The sequence below is a fragment of the Scardinius erythrophthalmus genome, assembly GCF_964197995.2.
Source record: "Scardinius erythrophthalmus genome assembly, chromosome: 20".
NCBI classification, from domain to species: Eukaryota; Metazoa; Chordata; class Actinopteri; order Cypriniformes; family Leuciscidae; genus Scardinius; species Scardinius erythrophthalmus.
This window is the reverse complement of record NC_138240.1, coordinates 4,814,018-4,831,383: the sequence shown is the minus strand read 5'-3', so window position 1 is coordinate 4,831,383 and position 17,366 is coordinate 4,814,018. Positions and strand designations below refer to the sequence as shown.

The 17,366-nt window shown below is 37.8% G+C and overlaps 1 protein-coding gene across 1 annotated transcript; it reads left to right on the top strand.

Moving 5' to 3' along the window:
- The first annotated feature begins 1,016 nt into the window (after positions 1 to 1,016).
- Positions 1,017 to 12,693, top strand: gata1b (GATA binding protein 1b). Its single transcript, XM_081349867.1, has 6 exons — positions 1,017 to 1,111; positions 1,746 to 1,971; positions 3,418 to 3,876; positions 5,278 to 5,423; positions 5,853 to 5,978; positions 11,620 to 12,693. Exons 2-6 carry the CDS (start codon positions 1,761 to 1,763, stop codon positions 11,911 to 11,913), a joined length of 1,236 nt encoding a protein of 411 aa, XP_081205993.1. The 5' UTR covers positions 1,017 to 1,111; positions 1,746 to 1,760; the 3' UTR covers positions 11,914 to 12,693.
- Positions 12,694 to 17,366: the final 4,673 nt, after the last annotated feature.

Sequence of the window (17,366 nt, the reverse complement as noted above, 5' to 3'; positions counted from 1 at the left end):
GTGCAATCAGCTCAACTGTCCTCTTGTGTTACATATTAAGCTGTGCTTTGCATCTTTTATTGGCTCCACTTTCCCTTTTGTTCCTTCACTTGCTTGGCTTTTTTTAAGTTGGTTAAAATTCATAGAGCTTATAGTAAGTTTAGTTAAAATTCTCTCAAAAAAAACATCATTTACTCACTATCATGTTGTTCCAAAACTATGAGTTTCACTCCTCTGTGAAACAGTGTTTTTTTTGTTCATACAATGAAAGTTAATGGTCTCCAGTGTTGTTTGGATGCCAACATTTTTCAGAATATCTTTTGTGTTTAACAGAAGAAAGTCAGTCATACAGGTTTGAAACTGCATTGGGGTAATAGAGTAAATGATGACAGAATTTTCATTTTGGGGTTATTTCTTTATACTTTTGTACTTTCTGTATATATGTATTTTATTTTTGAATTGGGTTATGTTCATTTTAGATACATTTTTAATTGTTATTAATTTTTTCATGTTATTTATTATTATTATTATTTAATATTGCTATTTAGGTTTGTTTTTATTTATTTCCAGTTAATAATTTAGTTAATAGCAGTGCTTCAACTTAAACTAAACAAAAATTTGAATGTATAAAAAAATAATAATAACAAACTGAAATAAGTTTAACTTTTTCAACTTATATTTGCATTTTATTTGATTTCAGCTTTATTTCAATTAATGGAAACAAATAGTTCATATACATAATAGTTTATATTTAACATACTAGTTATATACATACACATATTTCCATTGTATGGACAAAAAACACTGTTCCACAGAAGAGGAGAAAGTTGGTCTTGGCCTTTTTGCTCTTTGTTGGCTTTGCATATTTGTTATTGTAATTTGCAATGCAGACTTTTAGTAGATTTTCAAATTATGTGGGATATTTCCAGACTTTGTGAGTGCGTTTGCACTCATGAGGCACCACATTTGCTGAAGTGGACCTGTCTTTGGCTCCACCCACCGTATCCACATGTGTAACCTCAATCACCCACAATGCCAGAGCTCAGAAATCTTCACACATAAAGTTCTGACCATCAGCAGTGCTCACCTTCATCACAGACACCTGTTCTGCAGACTGAACTGATAAGCTCAGGTATGCCTTATTATGATCTACATTACCATATCTACAGCCAGATTAGCAAATCAAACAATGCAAGTGATGCTTATCTTGTTTTTAGAGTAATTTGATGCTAGATGTATTTTCTGTTAAATGGAAAGTTGTGACTGACACTGCTGTTGAGTTTTGTGTTGTGCACTTTACAGCAGTATCACCTATTAAAGATACTGTAGAAGGGTTTGTTTGTTTTGAAAGCATGGATTTTGTGAGAATCTGACTTAAAATATATATTTTTTAAATTGTGTTCATAGAATAAATAAATAATATAATAGAAAATAAATAAATTAGAATAAATGTTATTGTGATTGCAGTTTGATTCCCAAACACATTCAGAATGTATTCAAATGTATTTTTATATTGCCTTTAAACTGATGATATTCTATTGCAATTATTAAAACTATTAGGCTAAATAATACACGTAATGCTATTGAGATGTCTTTTGGCACAATTAAGGCATAATTTGGATGATTTCCTGGACTGCACCACACTTTAACATGCCAATTCAACAATAAAAATATATAAATGTATTGAAAATGTTATTATTATATACACAAGATTGTCCATGTTCATTTTCCATGATTAATCATCTCCTTTTCATGCATTTCAAAAGGTGTTGCTGATAGACATGGAGAGCTCCGTTGAGCAGACTCGCTGGGTATCGTCCTCCATGTTGGCATCAGAGGTGATGCCCACTTACCCTCCTGACTCCAGCTATCTGGTCCACACTGAGGAGAGCTCGATGTTCCCCTGCGCTGATGCGGATCACGGCGGCTTGCCCTCTGCGTTCACCAGCCCCATCCACGGCCGCCCATCTGGAGCTTTTCAACACAGCCCAGGTCAGTGACCCAGCGCACCATCAAAAAAGTATTGTGGGAGTATCATGGTACAGGTCTAGATTCACATGGTACTTTGATATACAGTACACTTCCTACCGTTTTCTGTTTGAATATATTTTCAAATTTATTTTATTCCTGAATTTTCAGCATCATTACTCTAGTCTTAAGTCACATGATCCTTCAGAAATCATTGAAATATGCCGATTTGCTGCACAAGAAACGTTTCTTATTATTATCAAAGTTGAAAACTGTTGTTCTACTTAATATTTTTGTGGTCAATATTTGTTGATAAATAGAAATTGCAAAAGAAGAGCATTTATTTTGTAACTTTTGTAACATTATAAATGTCTTTACTGTCACTTTTGATCAATTTAATGCATTCTTGCTAAATAAAAGTATTAATTTCTTAAAAAAAAAAAAGCTTACTGACCCTAAACTTTGGAACAGTAGTGTATACTGTAATGTAGCACTGAAAAATTACCATATTCATATACCATGATTTTTAGATAACTTTTAACTTTTAACTTTTAGATAAGTTTTACATAATAAGAACCAAAGGCTTATAAATAGTATAAAGAGGTAGCCTGGTTCTACCAGACTCTCATACATTTCATTTGTGCAGAGAGTCTGGCCTCTCTCCACTGACAAGTGTTAACTTCCTTGTAAGCGGGTACTCTGTTGAAGTTTATAACTATTGGATCTGCCCAGAGTCACTCTGGATCTGCCATAACCAATCGCTAACCTTTGGTCGTGACATAACCCTACAACTCAAACTAACGCACGACATCAACGTCATCGTTCTCTGACACTCCCTCTGTTCGCTGATTGGGCTGCCAAAAACTGGCCGGAGAAAACCAAAGAATACACCACAATCCCAGACGTAGTACTGAAGGGAAATAAAATTGAGCGGAAGTATGCAGGAGGGCGGAGCCAGGCTAATAAAGAGGACCCTCTAGTACAGAGAAATTAAATGTGAAAGTATGGGACTGCGTCAGTAAGTCAAATTATCTAGCCATAAAGTTAGTGAAACTAAAACTATTGCTGATTTAATTGTGCTTTTGTGCTTTAGTAACTTTGATGCACCAGATGTTAGTTATTTTAATTTAACCAGATAAACTAAAATGAATGCCATTGGCTGTTTTAAGTAAAAGTTGAGTACAAAAAAATACATAAATACATTTTCTAGTTCATCTACATTAAACTGTTACTTTTGAAATGTAAATGATACAGTTGATGTCCAAATATTTTCTCCTACTCTTACTAAATAACTCATTCCAGTTTACATTTATGCAGTTTAATATGCAGAGAAGTCATTTAATGGTCCTCCTTAAAAGTATAAATTCTGTGTCTCTGTGGTGCTATCAAAACGCTCTTTTTAACTCTAGATACTTGTCATTTTCCTGATTTCAGTTGCTTTCTTTGAGTATTCCTCCTTCTCTTCCTCAGTATATCCCGTTTACTCCTCTCCATTCCTCGCCAACCTGTCCTGGCTTGAAGGTTCAAACGGATCCTCTCTAAGCAACCTCTTCCCATCATCCTCGTCGTCCTGGCATGGCAGTGCATTTTCCAAGACGTCCTCCCCATCCTTCCATGTCTCCACGCCCCTCACCTCCTCCAGACCGCCTCGTTCGGCCCTTCCCTCCCCTGTCCTGGACCAGAAGGAGAGTGTGAAAGGAGAGAGATTGAGTCCTCCTGGAGGAGGTGAGGCATTTGGCGGGATGTTCCCTCTAAACCCTTCGGTGAGCGGTGTGTATGCTCACACACACTCCTCAAAAGCACACTCGCAGTCACTGGCCCACATCAGTCCCTACGGGAGCTTCACGCAAGATTACAACAGTTCAGCTCTCTACGCTCCCTCGTCCTTCTCACCGAAATTATGCAGCAAGATGAGATTCTCCCCTTTAGGTGAGGAAGTATCATAACAGGCAGGTAATGTGGGCTGGGTTGTCCTAGAGTCAAACCTTTCATGATGTGATTGTGTGTAATATGGCTGAATGTAAAAGTTCAAAGTTCACGATACATTGAGTTATTATCTCCCAAAAGAAAGAATCGATTCTGAACTTCCTGAATCAAGTCGTTATTCCAGTCTTACTTCCTTCTCAGACATGCATAGGTTTGTTTCAAATTTGCATAATGTCTGTGGTCTTCTTTGGCTGCCAATGAACAACGTCTATTTTGACCCTCATACTCTGTAGTTGTAGCTGAGGCCAGGAATAGTTTGGTTTGTGTTTTTGACATGTCGAGAAGACGCAGTTTTCTGCACTTCCAATGATTGAGGACTCCGGCTCGAATTGATACGGTAAAACCGACGTTGCTGTTCGTATCACTGTAACTAGTGCTGAGGAATCCTCCAGAGCTAAAATTCAGATATGATAATGAGCGTTTACTTTGACGCACTTAAGCTGTCGACCAATCACAACAGACTAAGCCATCTGACCAATCACAGCGGAGTAGGCTCTCGGAAAGGAGGAGTTTAGAAAGACCGAATCCTTGATCAAACCGGTTTTTAGACACTTTTGAGAAAAGAGGTGATGCTGCAAATGTATATTATGAGAAAATTTAAGTGTTTTTTGACTTTGGATTAATGTAAACTTATTGTACGAAACTTAAAAAACAAAATTAGGAACCTCTAAAATAGCATCCAAACGATCAACACAAAATACCGAATGATTAGAACTTTCCCACCCCAACAAATAAAATAAATACATTTTAAAAAGTAAATAATAATAATACAAATTCTGGTATTTTAGTAAAAATGTGTTAAAAAATAAGGTTCTTATAGGTTCTTCAGATCAGCACATTGGTTTCTGAAATCTACTCATAGTTTCACATGATGTCACATTCTTATATGAATGCCCACTTTGACGGTTATTTTTTACCAGGTACTAATGTACTAAGAGAGTGATATTAAAACACCAAATTCAGTGTACATCACTTTTCCCATAGAAAATCATTATAAAAAAAATGGTTGATGAAATTACAGGACCAAATTCAATATACTCCTTATTTAACGAAACTAATCCAGAAAATGAATGCAACACGTTTCAAGTTAGGCCTGTGCTGCATTTCTATAGATGTTTTGCCCATCTGTTTTTTTGTGCCAGTCACATAACTAAAAACTATAAATAAAGCTCCAGTACATAGATGTCTTACTAAAAAAAAATAATGTTCTTTGTGGAAATTAAACAGGTTCTTGAATTACATTAGTCTGTTAGCATTCTAACTGGAACCTTTAGAGTGTACGTTTCATTGTGTATTTTTGTTAAATTTGCAAATTAAATAGTCTCCAATCTTTTGTGGTGACAGATACGCGTGAGTGTGTGAACTGTGGGGCCACTGCCACCCCTCTGTGGCGGCGTGATGGAACGGGCCACTACCTCTGCAATGCCTGCGGACTGTACCAAAAGATGAACAGACAGAACAGGCCTCTCATCCGCCCCAAAAAGAGACTGGTACACCTTACTGATACTCAGTTCACTGATAATCAAGAGAAGTTACAAAGAAGGCTACATTTATTTGATCATAAGTACATTAAAAACTTTAACATTGTGAAAACAGAACTCTTTTGTATCCTAATCTGTAATTTATTCCTGTTATGCAAATCTGAATTTTCAGCATCATTACTCCAGCCTTCAGTGTCACATGATCCTTCAGAAATCATTCTAATATGCTGATTTGCTCCTAATATTATCAATGTTGACAACAGTTGTGCTGCTTAATACTTTTGTGATACATTTGTTTTGCAGGAATCTTTGATGAATAGAAAGTTAAAAAGAACAGTGTTTATTTAAGATAGAAATCTTTTTGTGACATTACTGTCACTTTTCTGTCACTGTTTATAAGACGTAGAGTGACTCTAGCCTTCGTCTCTCTTTCTGTAGGTCATCAGTAAGCGAATAGGAACTCAATGTGCGAACTGCCAGACCAGCACCACCACACTGTGGAGACGCAACGCCAGCGGAGAGCCCGTGTGTAACGCTTGCGGACTCTATTTCAAGCTTCACAATGTGAGCAATTTCACTCATTTTACTTGGCTGTTTTTGTATTAAAATGACAGAATCTTATTCGGTTAATTTAGTATAATTTTCGGCTGATTTGTATAATTTTAGTGGACGAATTAGTGTTGTCACTTAAAACCTAGCAGTACATTTTTGGCAGCATTTGTGCCGTTGCCTGATTTGCATAACTTCTTTTTAGGGATCCAGTGCTAAAACAAAAAAAACCACACAATGAATTCTTAGTCAGATACTTCCTGGAATTCTATGGCACTTTCAAAACATCATGTGTCAACATTTCAACTAATTTTTTTACACCAATTTCAACTAGGGCTGCACGATATGAGGAAAAGCTGTGATGTGAAAAAAAAAAAAAAAAGCTGCGATGTGCGATAACATTGTTTAAAGGGGGGGTGAAACACTCAGTTTCAGTGAATCTCATGTTAATCTGGGGTACCTATAGAGTAGTATTACATCCTTCATATCTCCAAAAAGTCTTTAGTTTTATTATATTTATAAAAGAAAGATAGGCTGTACCGAGTCTTTCCGGAAAAAAACGAGCGGCTGGAAGCGTGCCGTGTGGGCGGAGCTAAAGAATCACGAGCATACATACAGAACGCGTTTTTGCTTAGAAAAACGTGAGGTGGGCAGTGAAATGAGGGAAAACACAAGGTCTCGAGAGTTTTTTAAAAGTAGAAATGATTTTAACTTGAGCGCAGTGTTTTTATAACACCATGTCATGCGTGAGGTTTACATCATTTGTGTGTGTTTACTCGTGGTTTATGAGGACATGAATTGGTTTATGGATTATTGTATGTGACTTAGCAGTAGCAAGCGGAACAGTTTTGCACATCAGACTAGTATTTTCATAGAAAAACAATGGAATAGTAGCACATTTCAATGAAGAAGCGCGCTTTGTGTGAACGGCCCCTAGGTTTATTATGAAATAATTCATTTATTTCAACATATTAGCTAACAACACACAGACATTTGAAGCAGTTTTACTCACCGCCTGCGGTTCCAACGCACGACCGTGAATCTTTATCATTGGGACTGCTCCATCCTTAAAGGGATACTTCACCTCTGGAAAGATGAATGTGTATTTAAAATAGGTCTTTATGTAGAAGAATTGTGAAATTATTTTTGAATTTGGAGCTTTCTAGACTGAGAAAAGCCAGAAAATGTATTTTTGGCTTATGTGGATGAAAGACAACAACTCCCAGAATGCACTTGCTTCGCTGCCCTAGGAGGCCACTCCCAAGCCACGCCTACCGGTAAGAGAGGGCAGTTGAAAACAACAAAGCTAAGCTACTAGCGAGTCTCCGTGATGAGTTTGCCCTGGATTTCGAGATTGCCCAAAATGTCCGGGATTCGGCTTTTGCGTTCTACAGTCGCCATTCATTATGTTTACTGTGGCGAGCAGGACGAGGCTGAGGGGCGCGGGAGAACGGCGCGAGGCCGGTGGCGTCATTACTGAAACGCACCGGTCTCGCATCTCTCACGGAGGAGCGGGAATTTTCTTAGCAATGTTAAAACGCACATCAACCGATCACTTGTTTAGCGTTCATGTAAACACTACATTCAGATTCACCAATCGGAATGAATTCAGCTAGATTGAAACAAAAGGTGTGCATGTAAACAATGAATGGCGACCGCAGAAAGCAAAAGCCGAATCCCGGACATTTTGGACGATCTCGACGGCTGGACATGTCCGGGAAAAAGAGGATGGCATTGGAAATCAAACGCACTGGCACTGATCTGTGATAGGTCTGTTACTTAGCGCATTAGGTCCAACCCCCTATGGGCGGGTTTGAAAGGGTGGGAACTAGTGCTTGTAGTCTCAACAGAAATCCGCCCCTCTTACGCTTCCTCCGACAATGACGCAAAATGACGATTTTTGCGTCATTGTGGGAGGAAGTGTAAGAGGTAAATACGGATTTCTCCCGTCTGAGGGGAAAATGAGAGAGTGTTGCACGACCGTTCAATAGTATGACTGGGTTTCTAACAATGCAAAGCTTAATGCAAATGGGTGGAGTGTTCCTTTAAGCATTAGATCTGCAAATCCGGCAAATACTTCCCTAAAGCTGAGCACAGCGCTTTGATGGGCGTAATGCTTTCGCTCTCTCGCTCTGGTCTACGGGTGCGCTCGCGCCCTTCCGGGAGAAGTGCCCTTAGGACCGTATAAGGAAATTCCGCCCCATCTGACGTCACACATGCCCATACTCGAAAAAAACTTTCCGAAACTTGTGACAAACCCGGAAGGACAATTTTTGGTACAGAAATACTCCATCAAACGTACAACTTAATTTTTGAAACTTTGTCCATGTTTAGCATGGGAGTCTAACTCTTTAACAGTGTAAAAAACTCAGTATGCATGAAATAGCATTTCACCCCCCCTTTAATATTGCGATGATGATATGACTTGCAATAAATATTCAAATGTGAATGTTAGCTATACTGTCCCCATGTCTTTGTGTAGGTTCTTTGCGAACCTAAACATTGAATAGCCTATTCCCACTGAATAAAGAAATCAAATAGATCATTTTTGACATGCTTTTATTGAACAAATTACACATAAATGAGGCATTATAACTATAAGAAATTAACGTTCAATTTCCCCTGCTCCTTTTAAAATATTGTCTTGCAAACTCAACAAAAACATCTCTCTTTGAATAAAACAAATGTGGGGAAAATAACTTTTATACTCAAATAAAAAAATAGAAATAAAAATGACCATTTAAAATAACTGCAATGGCTCATAAAACCAGCAAACAAATATATGCCCCTAAGGACAAGTTACTGCCTTGGTTATCTCTCTTGGTTAAGTTCTTGGCCAAGAAAACCAGCATGTTAACTTTGCTAGGTTTCAAACATGTACGTTGACATGTTACCACATTCCCAGAAGTACTGAAGAGCCTCTCGGAGGGAGAACTAGTCGCAGACATACAAAGATACTTCCGAGCAAGTTTGGTCAGCTTAGGGTAGGTGACCTGGTGGAGTTTCCACCAGGCCAAAGGGTCTGCTTCACTGTGAATGATGGGGAGCTTCAACAGCTTGCTCCAGATGCATGAAAGATGCTGTTGGAGCGGGGCTTGGATTTGTTTTGAGCAAACTGCCCAATGATCGCTTTGTCCTTTTTTCGCTGGGTGGCTCCATGGTCTGGGCCTCTGTGTTCTCAGAAGGTGTCCCCTCCTTCTGTGCTGAGTCTTTAATTTCTGACATGATCCTGCTCTTGATATACTCAGCTTTTTCACTGCTGATGTAGGTGACCTTGAACCTGGGGTCCATTAAGGATGCAATGTCCAGAAGTTCTTGTGTTCCTGGGTCATCATACTTTGTATTCATGTAATCCAGGATTTTCACTTTAATGGACTTGGTTAAATCTGTGTCATCTTCCTTTTCTACAAGAACCAGTGTCTTTAAAAGATGAAGGACGGGTTTCACATATGAAACACTGACTGATTTCCCCGGAAAGAGCATCAGTAAATTCCTGCAAAGGGCGCAATGCCAGGTTTACAGACTCTAGTGCATCCAGGTCCTGCCAGGAAGGGAACCAGATGCCGTGTTTTCCGGTCTGCTGAATCTGATAGGACATCAGAAATGCTCCAAGACCCTCTCAATCATCTTTTGCCTTGAGCCCCACCTAGTTGGACAGTCTGTGATGAGTGAGTGCTCAGGGAGGTTGTGCTCCTGTTGTGCTTTTTTCAGTGCCGTCTTCTGCTTCCAGCTGTGGGAAAAATGTCCCACCAATTTTTTGCACGGTCAATGCGGCTGTCATCCTTAACAGCATTTCCTGGACAGAAGATAAGAAATGAATTGTCACAAACTATTCAAACTACCAGTAATCATTGTAGCCAATTATTGAATTATTATTGAATTATTTATAATTAATTAACTAAATAAAATAAAATGTAATAATAATAGAATTATTTAATTATTGTAATAAGGTAATATTTCAAAGGCTGCATAATTAACTACAATTCTTACACAGTGATAATCCAGTACTATAGGCACCAGCCCTGTTAGATAAATGCTGACCATGCAGTGGGGAATTACAACTAAATTAATATGCTTAATTTTACAAGTGTTTGCTATTGTTTATTTCAACTTAATAATATTCAGACAGTTGCCTACATGACATCACATGCTTTTCCCCGCCGATAACTCGATCTTTGTCAACACAGTGCAATTGACAAAAATGAAATTACGTAATAAACCAGGGCAGATATAATCATCTTATGACTAATATGGTCTGTTGTTCGGGTAATAAAATAATACTTGCGATAGCCTACAATAGTACCATTTATTACGTGGCTTGGTTGTAGAATGCGGTCTGTTATGTAAGGGTTAATGCCCGACGAGGTGTCCATTATCAGGTATTGATGGACGACGGCGAGGCGTGAACCGTCCGACGCGCAGCGGAGTCCATTAATACCCGACAATGGACACCTCGTCGGGCATTAACCCGCTTATACCATGGTCACTTACGAAAGAAAGAAATATTTAATCAATTAATAATACTTTAATGTGTTTTAGAGTAAAAATCGTGAGTGTTTTTATTTATTAAGTCGAGCGCACTATTTAATATCTCCCGTATACAGGCGTTGCCAAGCAACGTGGCCACAGCGACCCGACCGCAGCAGTTGATCAGTGAGTTTGAGCCAGCGCAATCATTTAGAACTGTCATCAGGCAAATTGACGAGACGCCTTTCCTAGGTGTACATTATCACTTTTTAATGGACACCCTGCAGCCAATCAGAATCGAGTATTCACCCAGACCATGGTATAATTCTTGATAACAGCCGCTGGCTGCTAAGTATAACACACCGTTGCCATGAAAAACAGAGCGTTGCTATGGACACACAGGATTCTAACCGTAGAGACGGAGCGTACTATATTTTCTTTAGCGGAAGCAATACAATTGTTTTTAAATCAATAAACTCCTTTTTAAATCAGTATTTTGTATCAAATTATTTATCTGGAAGGTAGCCATGTAATAAGCGGGATAATAGACTACATATTAAATCTAATGGCACAGCAATCACACATAGCAGCTCTAAAGGTGCTGTATGTCATTTTTTTGACTGTACTAAAGCATACAAATACCATAATGTGTTTGAAGACATTTACAAAACATGCTAAGTTCACATACTTGTTTCCCTAAAAATCAATGCTACAGCCAGTTATTTTACTTTGAAATGTGCGTTCCGTGTCGAAAAGTCTGTTTTTGGTTTGATCCGTGTGGATCCGCCCACTGTAATAGTATTTCAACTCTCCGGGTTTCCAGTTGGAGGAAAACACAACATATTGCAGCCATTGAAGCCAGCAAACAAACTATGTCAGATATTGCAAATTCTACCTGACCTAAAAAAGTCTCTGCATCCATCTGAAAATCTCTATGAACGGGAGTATACTAAAATGCGGATAAATCAACTCATCAGCTTACAGTGTGTAAGTCTCTTCACCTTCCATACTTCCATACTACTGCGCTCGCTCCTGTTGTGTGTCCTCAATCTGGAAACCGGGGAAACAACTCTCTCCAATATATTTAGAATTTGGACTGCAGTACCCATTTCAACCACTAGCTGTCAATATTACATACTGCACCTTTAACTGCAATTTTGTGCTTAATATTTTCAATCATCCTCATCAGGTGAACAGACCGCTGACTATGAAGAAGGAAGGCATTCAGACACGCAACCGTAAAGTGTCCAGCAAGAGCAGAAAAGGGAAGAAGTTTAGCACTGCAGAGGAGAATCTCTACTGGGATTTTTCCAAGAATCCTGCCTCTGATCAGTATTTCGACATGTATCCTCAGAGTCCAGGAGCTCTGGGGGTCTATAGTCATTCTTCCCATTCACTGCCGTCCACAGCTGCCTTCCACAGCCACGCCACCCTACCCTACCCATACCACCCGTCGCCTGCCATCCTACCCAGCATGATGTGAGGGGACCTGGACAAAAGACTATGTACAAAACACTCAACACTGCCCAGCCATCTGTTCAGATACTCATCATAAACATACTTGGAAACTTTACAGATGTGGATGCATGAAAAAGTCATTGCATTATATGCAAAATATCAAACCAGGTGACATTTATTTTAAATAAAGACACACTTCATGACAGTTTGTGAAGAATTAGTGGATCATTAAATTGATCAAGTGACAGTAAAGACATTTATAATGCTACAAAAGATTTCTATTTCAAATAAATGCTGTTCTTTTGAACTTTTTATATATCAAAGAATACAGAAAAATATATCATGGTTTCTACGAACATATTAAGCAGCACACTTTTTTTCAACATTGATAATCGGAAATGTTTCTCGAGCAGCAAATCGTCATATCAGAATGACTTCTGAAGGATCATGTGACACTGAAGACTGGAATAATGATGCTGAAAATTCAGCTCTACATCACAGGAATAAATCACATTTTACAATAAATTCAAATTGAAAAGAGTTATTTTAAACTGTAATAATATTTTTGATCAAATACATGCAGCCTTGGTGAGCATAAGAGACTTCTTTCTAAAACATTGAATAATCTTACTCGCCCCAAACATATGTACAGTGGTTTATATATAGACTACATTTATTTTTTTCAGTGTTTGTAACCACTTTGCTTTAACAACTTTCTTTTTTTTCAGCATTTGTAACTGTTGCATGTTTTTAAAGTGTTTTACAGAAAATAAATGTTTACAATAAATGTTGTTTACAAAAAGTTTACATGAAGCACCTTTTCTTTTTGCATTTGCTGTAATTGACGGCCGAACTCAAATGAGAAGCCTAAAGACTCGCTTCATTTAATTCAAAACAGAGTCTCCGTATCGACACGGCGAGGCTCCTTCACATCACTGCATCTTAACAGACGTTTCAATCTGATGTGGTTTTTCTGTGGCACCATTGTGAGCTCTGCTGCTTGGATGAATTAGCTCGTAGTGGGAGTTAGACAGTTACAATGTGCAATGACAGCACATGCAAATCCAGCACTTTCCATAGTGCAGTGATCCAGCTAGTAAAGGATACAGTTCAGTAATGTCATTCTCCATTACACATATGAGCTGTTCAGTGCCAATTCAAAACATTTGGTTAGACAGAATTGTTCACAATACACATCATTTCAAAGCAGCTTTACAGAAAGTGCATGGAGTCAACATTACAATTTAGAGTGATCAGTTATCAGAGTTAACTGTCTATGTTAAGTATTTCACAGTTAGCTAAAAATGTATTAATTTAAACAACGCAATAATTTAATGCAGAAACAATGAGCTCATTGAAGTAATGAATACTTGTTTGTTAACAAATGATTATGACATTTAGAAAATATAGCATTGGTGCAAAATACTAGCAAATTTTGGTAACACTATTTTACAGTGTCATTGTTATGTTACATGTAATTACTGTGGTAATAACTAAATTATGCATAATTGCATGCAATTAACCCTAAATCAAACTTTCATCCTAACCCTATAGTAAGTACATTAATTATTATTACTCCGTAGGCTACTTAAATGTATAATTACACTGTAATACTGACACCTTAAAATAAAGTGTCACCCACATTTTTCTAGCCAACTAACGTGCTATGGTCATGGTTTTCCATGTAATGTGCTTTACTGGCCATTTCCTCGGGTGAAAAACACTGATTGGTCGATATTATGCGGCATATACATTTCGGTAAGTTGTATTGTATCTTTCAACATACCTATTGTTCATTCGTGTTTATTTACTATTAACTAGTAAAGAGTAAGAGTAGCTAATCTGAGATGATCGGTTCACGTGCCGCTTGAACTGAGGCGCCAGCGATCTGTCTTATCTCGTCTTGTCTGTCGGTGTCAGTGTCCTCTTCTTCGCGATTTTTCTCTGCGTGAGAAAATGGATGTTGTGAAACGTGAGAGCGTGTGAAAAGTGTCAATTGCGTGAGTGAGTCTCACGCTGAATGAGTGAGAGTTGGCAAATCATAGCATAGCTTAGTTTTGCAAGTCAAAGGCAAACTGATAGATGTTCAACTTTCTTATTTCTCTCTGTGGAAATATTTGTGTGTGTGTGAATGATAAAATGTTTTGTTTTGTACTCTCTCTCTCTCTCTCTCTCTCTCTCTCTCTCTCTCTCTCTCTCTCTCTCTCTCTCTCTCTCTCTCTCTCTCTCTCTCTCTCTCTGTAGGTTGATGTCTATATGTGACCCTGGATCACAAAACCAGTCACAAGTCGCACGGGTATATTTGTGGCAATAGCCAACAATACATTGTATGGGTCAAAATTATCGATTTTTCCTTTATGCCAAAAATCATTAGTATATTAAGTAAAGATCATGTTCCATGAAGATATTTTGTAAATGTCCTTCCCTAAATATATAAAACATTTATTTTTTTTAAGTGAATGCAGCACAATTGCGAACATAAATGGACCATTTTAAAGGCGATTTGTCTCAATGTTTTGATTTTTTTGCACCCTCAGATTCCAGATTTTCTGAGATTGTCCTATATGCTAACAAAGCATACATCAATGGAAAGATTATTTATTCAGCTTTCAGATGATGTTTACATCTCAATTAAAAAAAAATGGACCCATGTGACTAGTTTTGTGGTCCAGGGTCACAAGCTAAATATAAATTTCCTCCTTGCGCATAAATAAATTATCATGTCGCATCCTAAACAGTACAGTATCATTCTTGATATTCATTAAAACTACATTTCTGCCATATGCAAGCAGATTGAATTAAGGACCTATCAGCCTGCGCATGCTAGAGTTTCATGACAGATCTTTGTATTTTTGTGAGGAATGCTCGTGCAAAACTCAGTGCACAATGATCGGATGTTGTGTGAGGTTGCCAGGGTGTTGCTATGCAGTTGCTAATGTGTTCTGAGTGTTATTAAGATGTTGCTATGTGGTTGCTTTCCAGTCAAAAATCATAACGCTGACCAAGCTGTCATCAGACCGAGTGTCAAGAAAGGCCCACGATATTCACCCAAACACATGCACAATATTTTCCCAGCCTCTTTGAGTTAATAAATTGGCATCACTGAGTGAATTCTTCCATGCCGGTATGGAAAAACGGCTCAGCGGTGTGAAATATGGATTTGTGTCTCAGTTTTACTCTGGTTGGTGATGATATCTCAGATAGGGCCCCTCCCTCTCCTCCATCTGTTTCCATCTCTCACGGTTGACCACATAGCTCTGCTCCCTTGGCTTCTAGTGGAGCCTCATTGTGCAACGCAGGCGGCTTCTGGTTTTCCGGACTCTATTAAAAAAAAGTGCAGAAGGGAAAAGGAGATGCACAGAAGAAGGCTGCAAGCTTTTAGAGCCTGGTACACGAGGCACATCATTCGCTTTTTTCTGTCATCGGCTTCCTCCATTCAGGGTGAAGCCGTGTTATCTGGTGGAGTCGGCACCATAGTGAGGGGGAAATGGTACTGAGTGACTCGGAGAGATTAGCAACCACAGGACAGGTCCAACCAACACGTACAGGCCTGTACGTTAGCGCTCACCAGCTCCGCCGCGCTCGCGCTTGCAAACTCTTTTCCATTCATGTAAACAGACTAGCAAAGACACACAATCACATCTTTACATGTGATCTGCACAGGTCACAAGGTCAGAGCCCTCCTCTAGAAGAGCCTGACTAAACTGCCTGTGTACAAACTGTTGATCACATTATAAATAGTCTGTTTGGAAGCCAATTTTGTTTGGCATGAAATCAAAATTTTGAAAAGAGCATTTTTGGAGTCCTTTATGGAAAAGTTTTATAAGAAAAGTTCGGTAACACTTTATTTCGATGGTCCACTTACTGTATGACATTTACTAACTATAAGTAACTTTGCAACTACATGTCAACTAGCAGTCATTAGAGTATTAGTAGACTGTCTGCTTAATATCTATGACACTCATATCTATTGATGTTCCCTCAACAGAAATTCTACTAAGTAACTTTGCAACTACATGTCAACTTATTCTACTAACCCAAACCTAACAGTCTACTAATACTCTAATGAGAGTTAGGTGACATGTAGTTGCAAAGTTGCTTATAGTCTGTAGAATGTCTAAAGTGGATCATCAAAATAAAGTGTAACCAAATGTTCCTGCAGGTATGATTAGTTTGTCATCATTACACATTACTTTTGATGGACTCCACCAATGGGTCAAGAAACTGCTGGTTGACCCCATAGTAAACGCATCTTACTCCTTCGACAGCCATTCAAAAGTAACCGTGCATTCTGATGAAATATAACTTGAAATATTTAATTATTGTAGTTGTTTTATCAGTGCTGACTGTTTTATAGAGCACTGGTTCTTATGGGGGCCGCAGGATGATTTAAAAGTATTAAGATATTAAATTAATATATTCAAATAATTGAACTCTAATTTAAATTAAAATGCTAAAAAAACAAGATCAAGGTGTAAATGAAGTCTCATTTCTTCTCGTCTCCCACCCCATCAATAACTAATAATTTGATTGAAGAACATCGTTTCTTTCATTTAATATATCTATAATCTACCAGTTTCTGTTAATAAAAAAGTTTGACAACAAGCAGATTTGTCATAATTACAGCAAAATGACTGAAAATAGCTTAGCCTAGGTGTTTTCAATTTTTTAGATGCAACGGACCCCCAAATTTTATCATCCTTGTGCGAGGGTACGACACAAAATTGAAAAGAAAGCTATATATCATGTATAATTTATGCAGTGAAAAATTAATATTATAAATATGTGTGAAATATTATATTTAACTTCTATTACATTACATTTACCTACATTACATTACATGTATTATGTTTTTTTCTACTCACTATACTGTATTGTTAGATGTTGGCTATTAATTATTTATTTGTAATTTTTATGATTTATTTATTATTTTAATAATTTTCTGTTTTGTTTTTTTAATCAGATTTATTGATTTACTTATTTACTTATCTTCTTTTTTAAAAACTTATCTCCACTTTTCCCAAAAATGTGTCCCAATCAACCTGAATTCAGCCTTATTTATTTTATAAATACACAGGAAAATTCACCTCTTTTTTCACAGTCCCCCTAGAACTCCCTTGAGGACCTCAGTTTGCAAACTCCCATATGGGATGCTTTGAATATTGTCTTATTGTGCAGTTTGGCCCCTGACCCCTTACATAAATTGAGAAAAAAGAAAACAGAAAACAAATAAATAAATAAAAAGAAACAGGGTGTACTGGTAAATCGTGTTCATATCTCTGGATTCAAATTATTATTATTATTTTTTTTGAGAATTTAATTATTATGTAAAATCTCTTCAGCCAAGCGAAATAACAATTTTGTCGTTTCATAAACACATTTTCCTGTTAACGCCCGTTAAATATGCAACAGTGACCTCCTGCGTTACAGCACGGACTACAGCGAGCACGCGCTGTGCGTTTTTACTGACGTAATTTT

Coding starts and splice junctions, on each gene's coding strand:
- gata1b (XM_081349867.1), top strand. CDS start 1,761: ATGGAGAGCTCCGTTGAGCAGACTCGCTGGGTATCGTCCTCCATGTTG. Junction 3,877..5,277: donor GATGAGATTCTCCCCTTTAG/GTGAGGAAGTAT, acceptor TTGTGGTGACAG/ATACGCGTGAGTGTGTGAAC. Junction 5,424..5,852: donor TCCGCCCCAAAAAGAGACTG/GTACACCTTACT, acceptor CTCTTTCTGTAG/GTCATCAGTAAGCGAATAGG.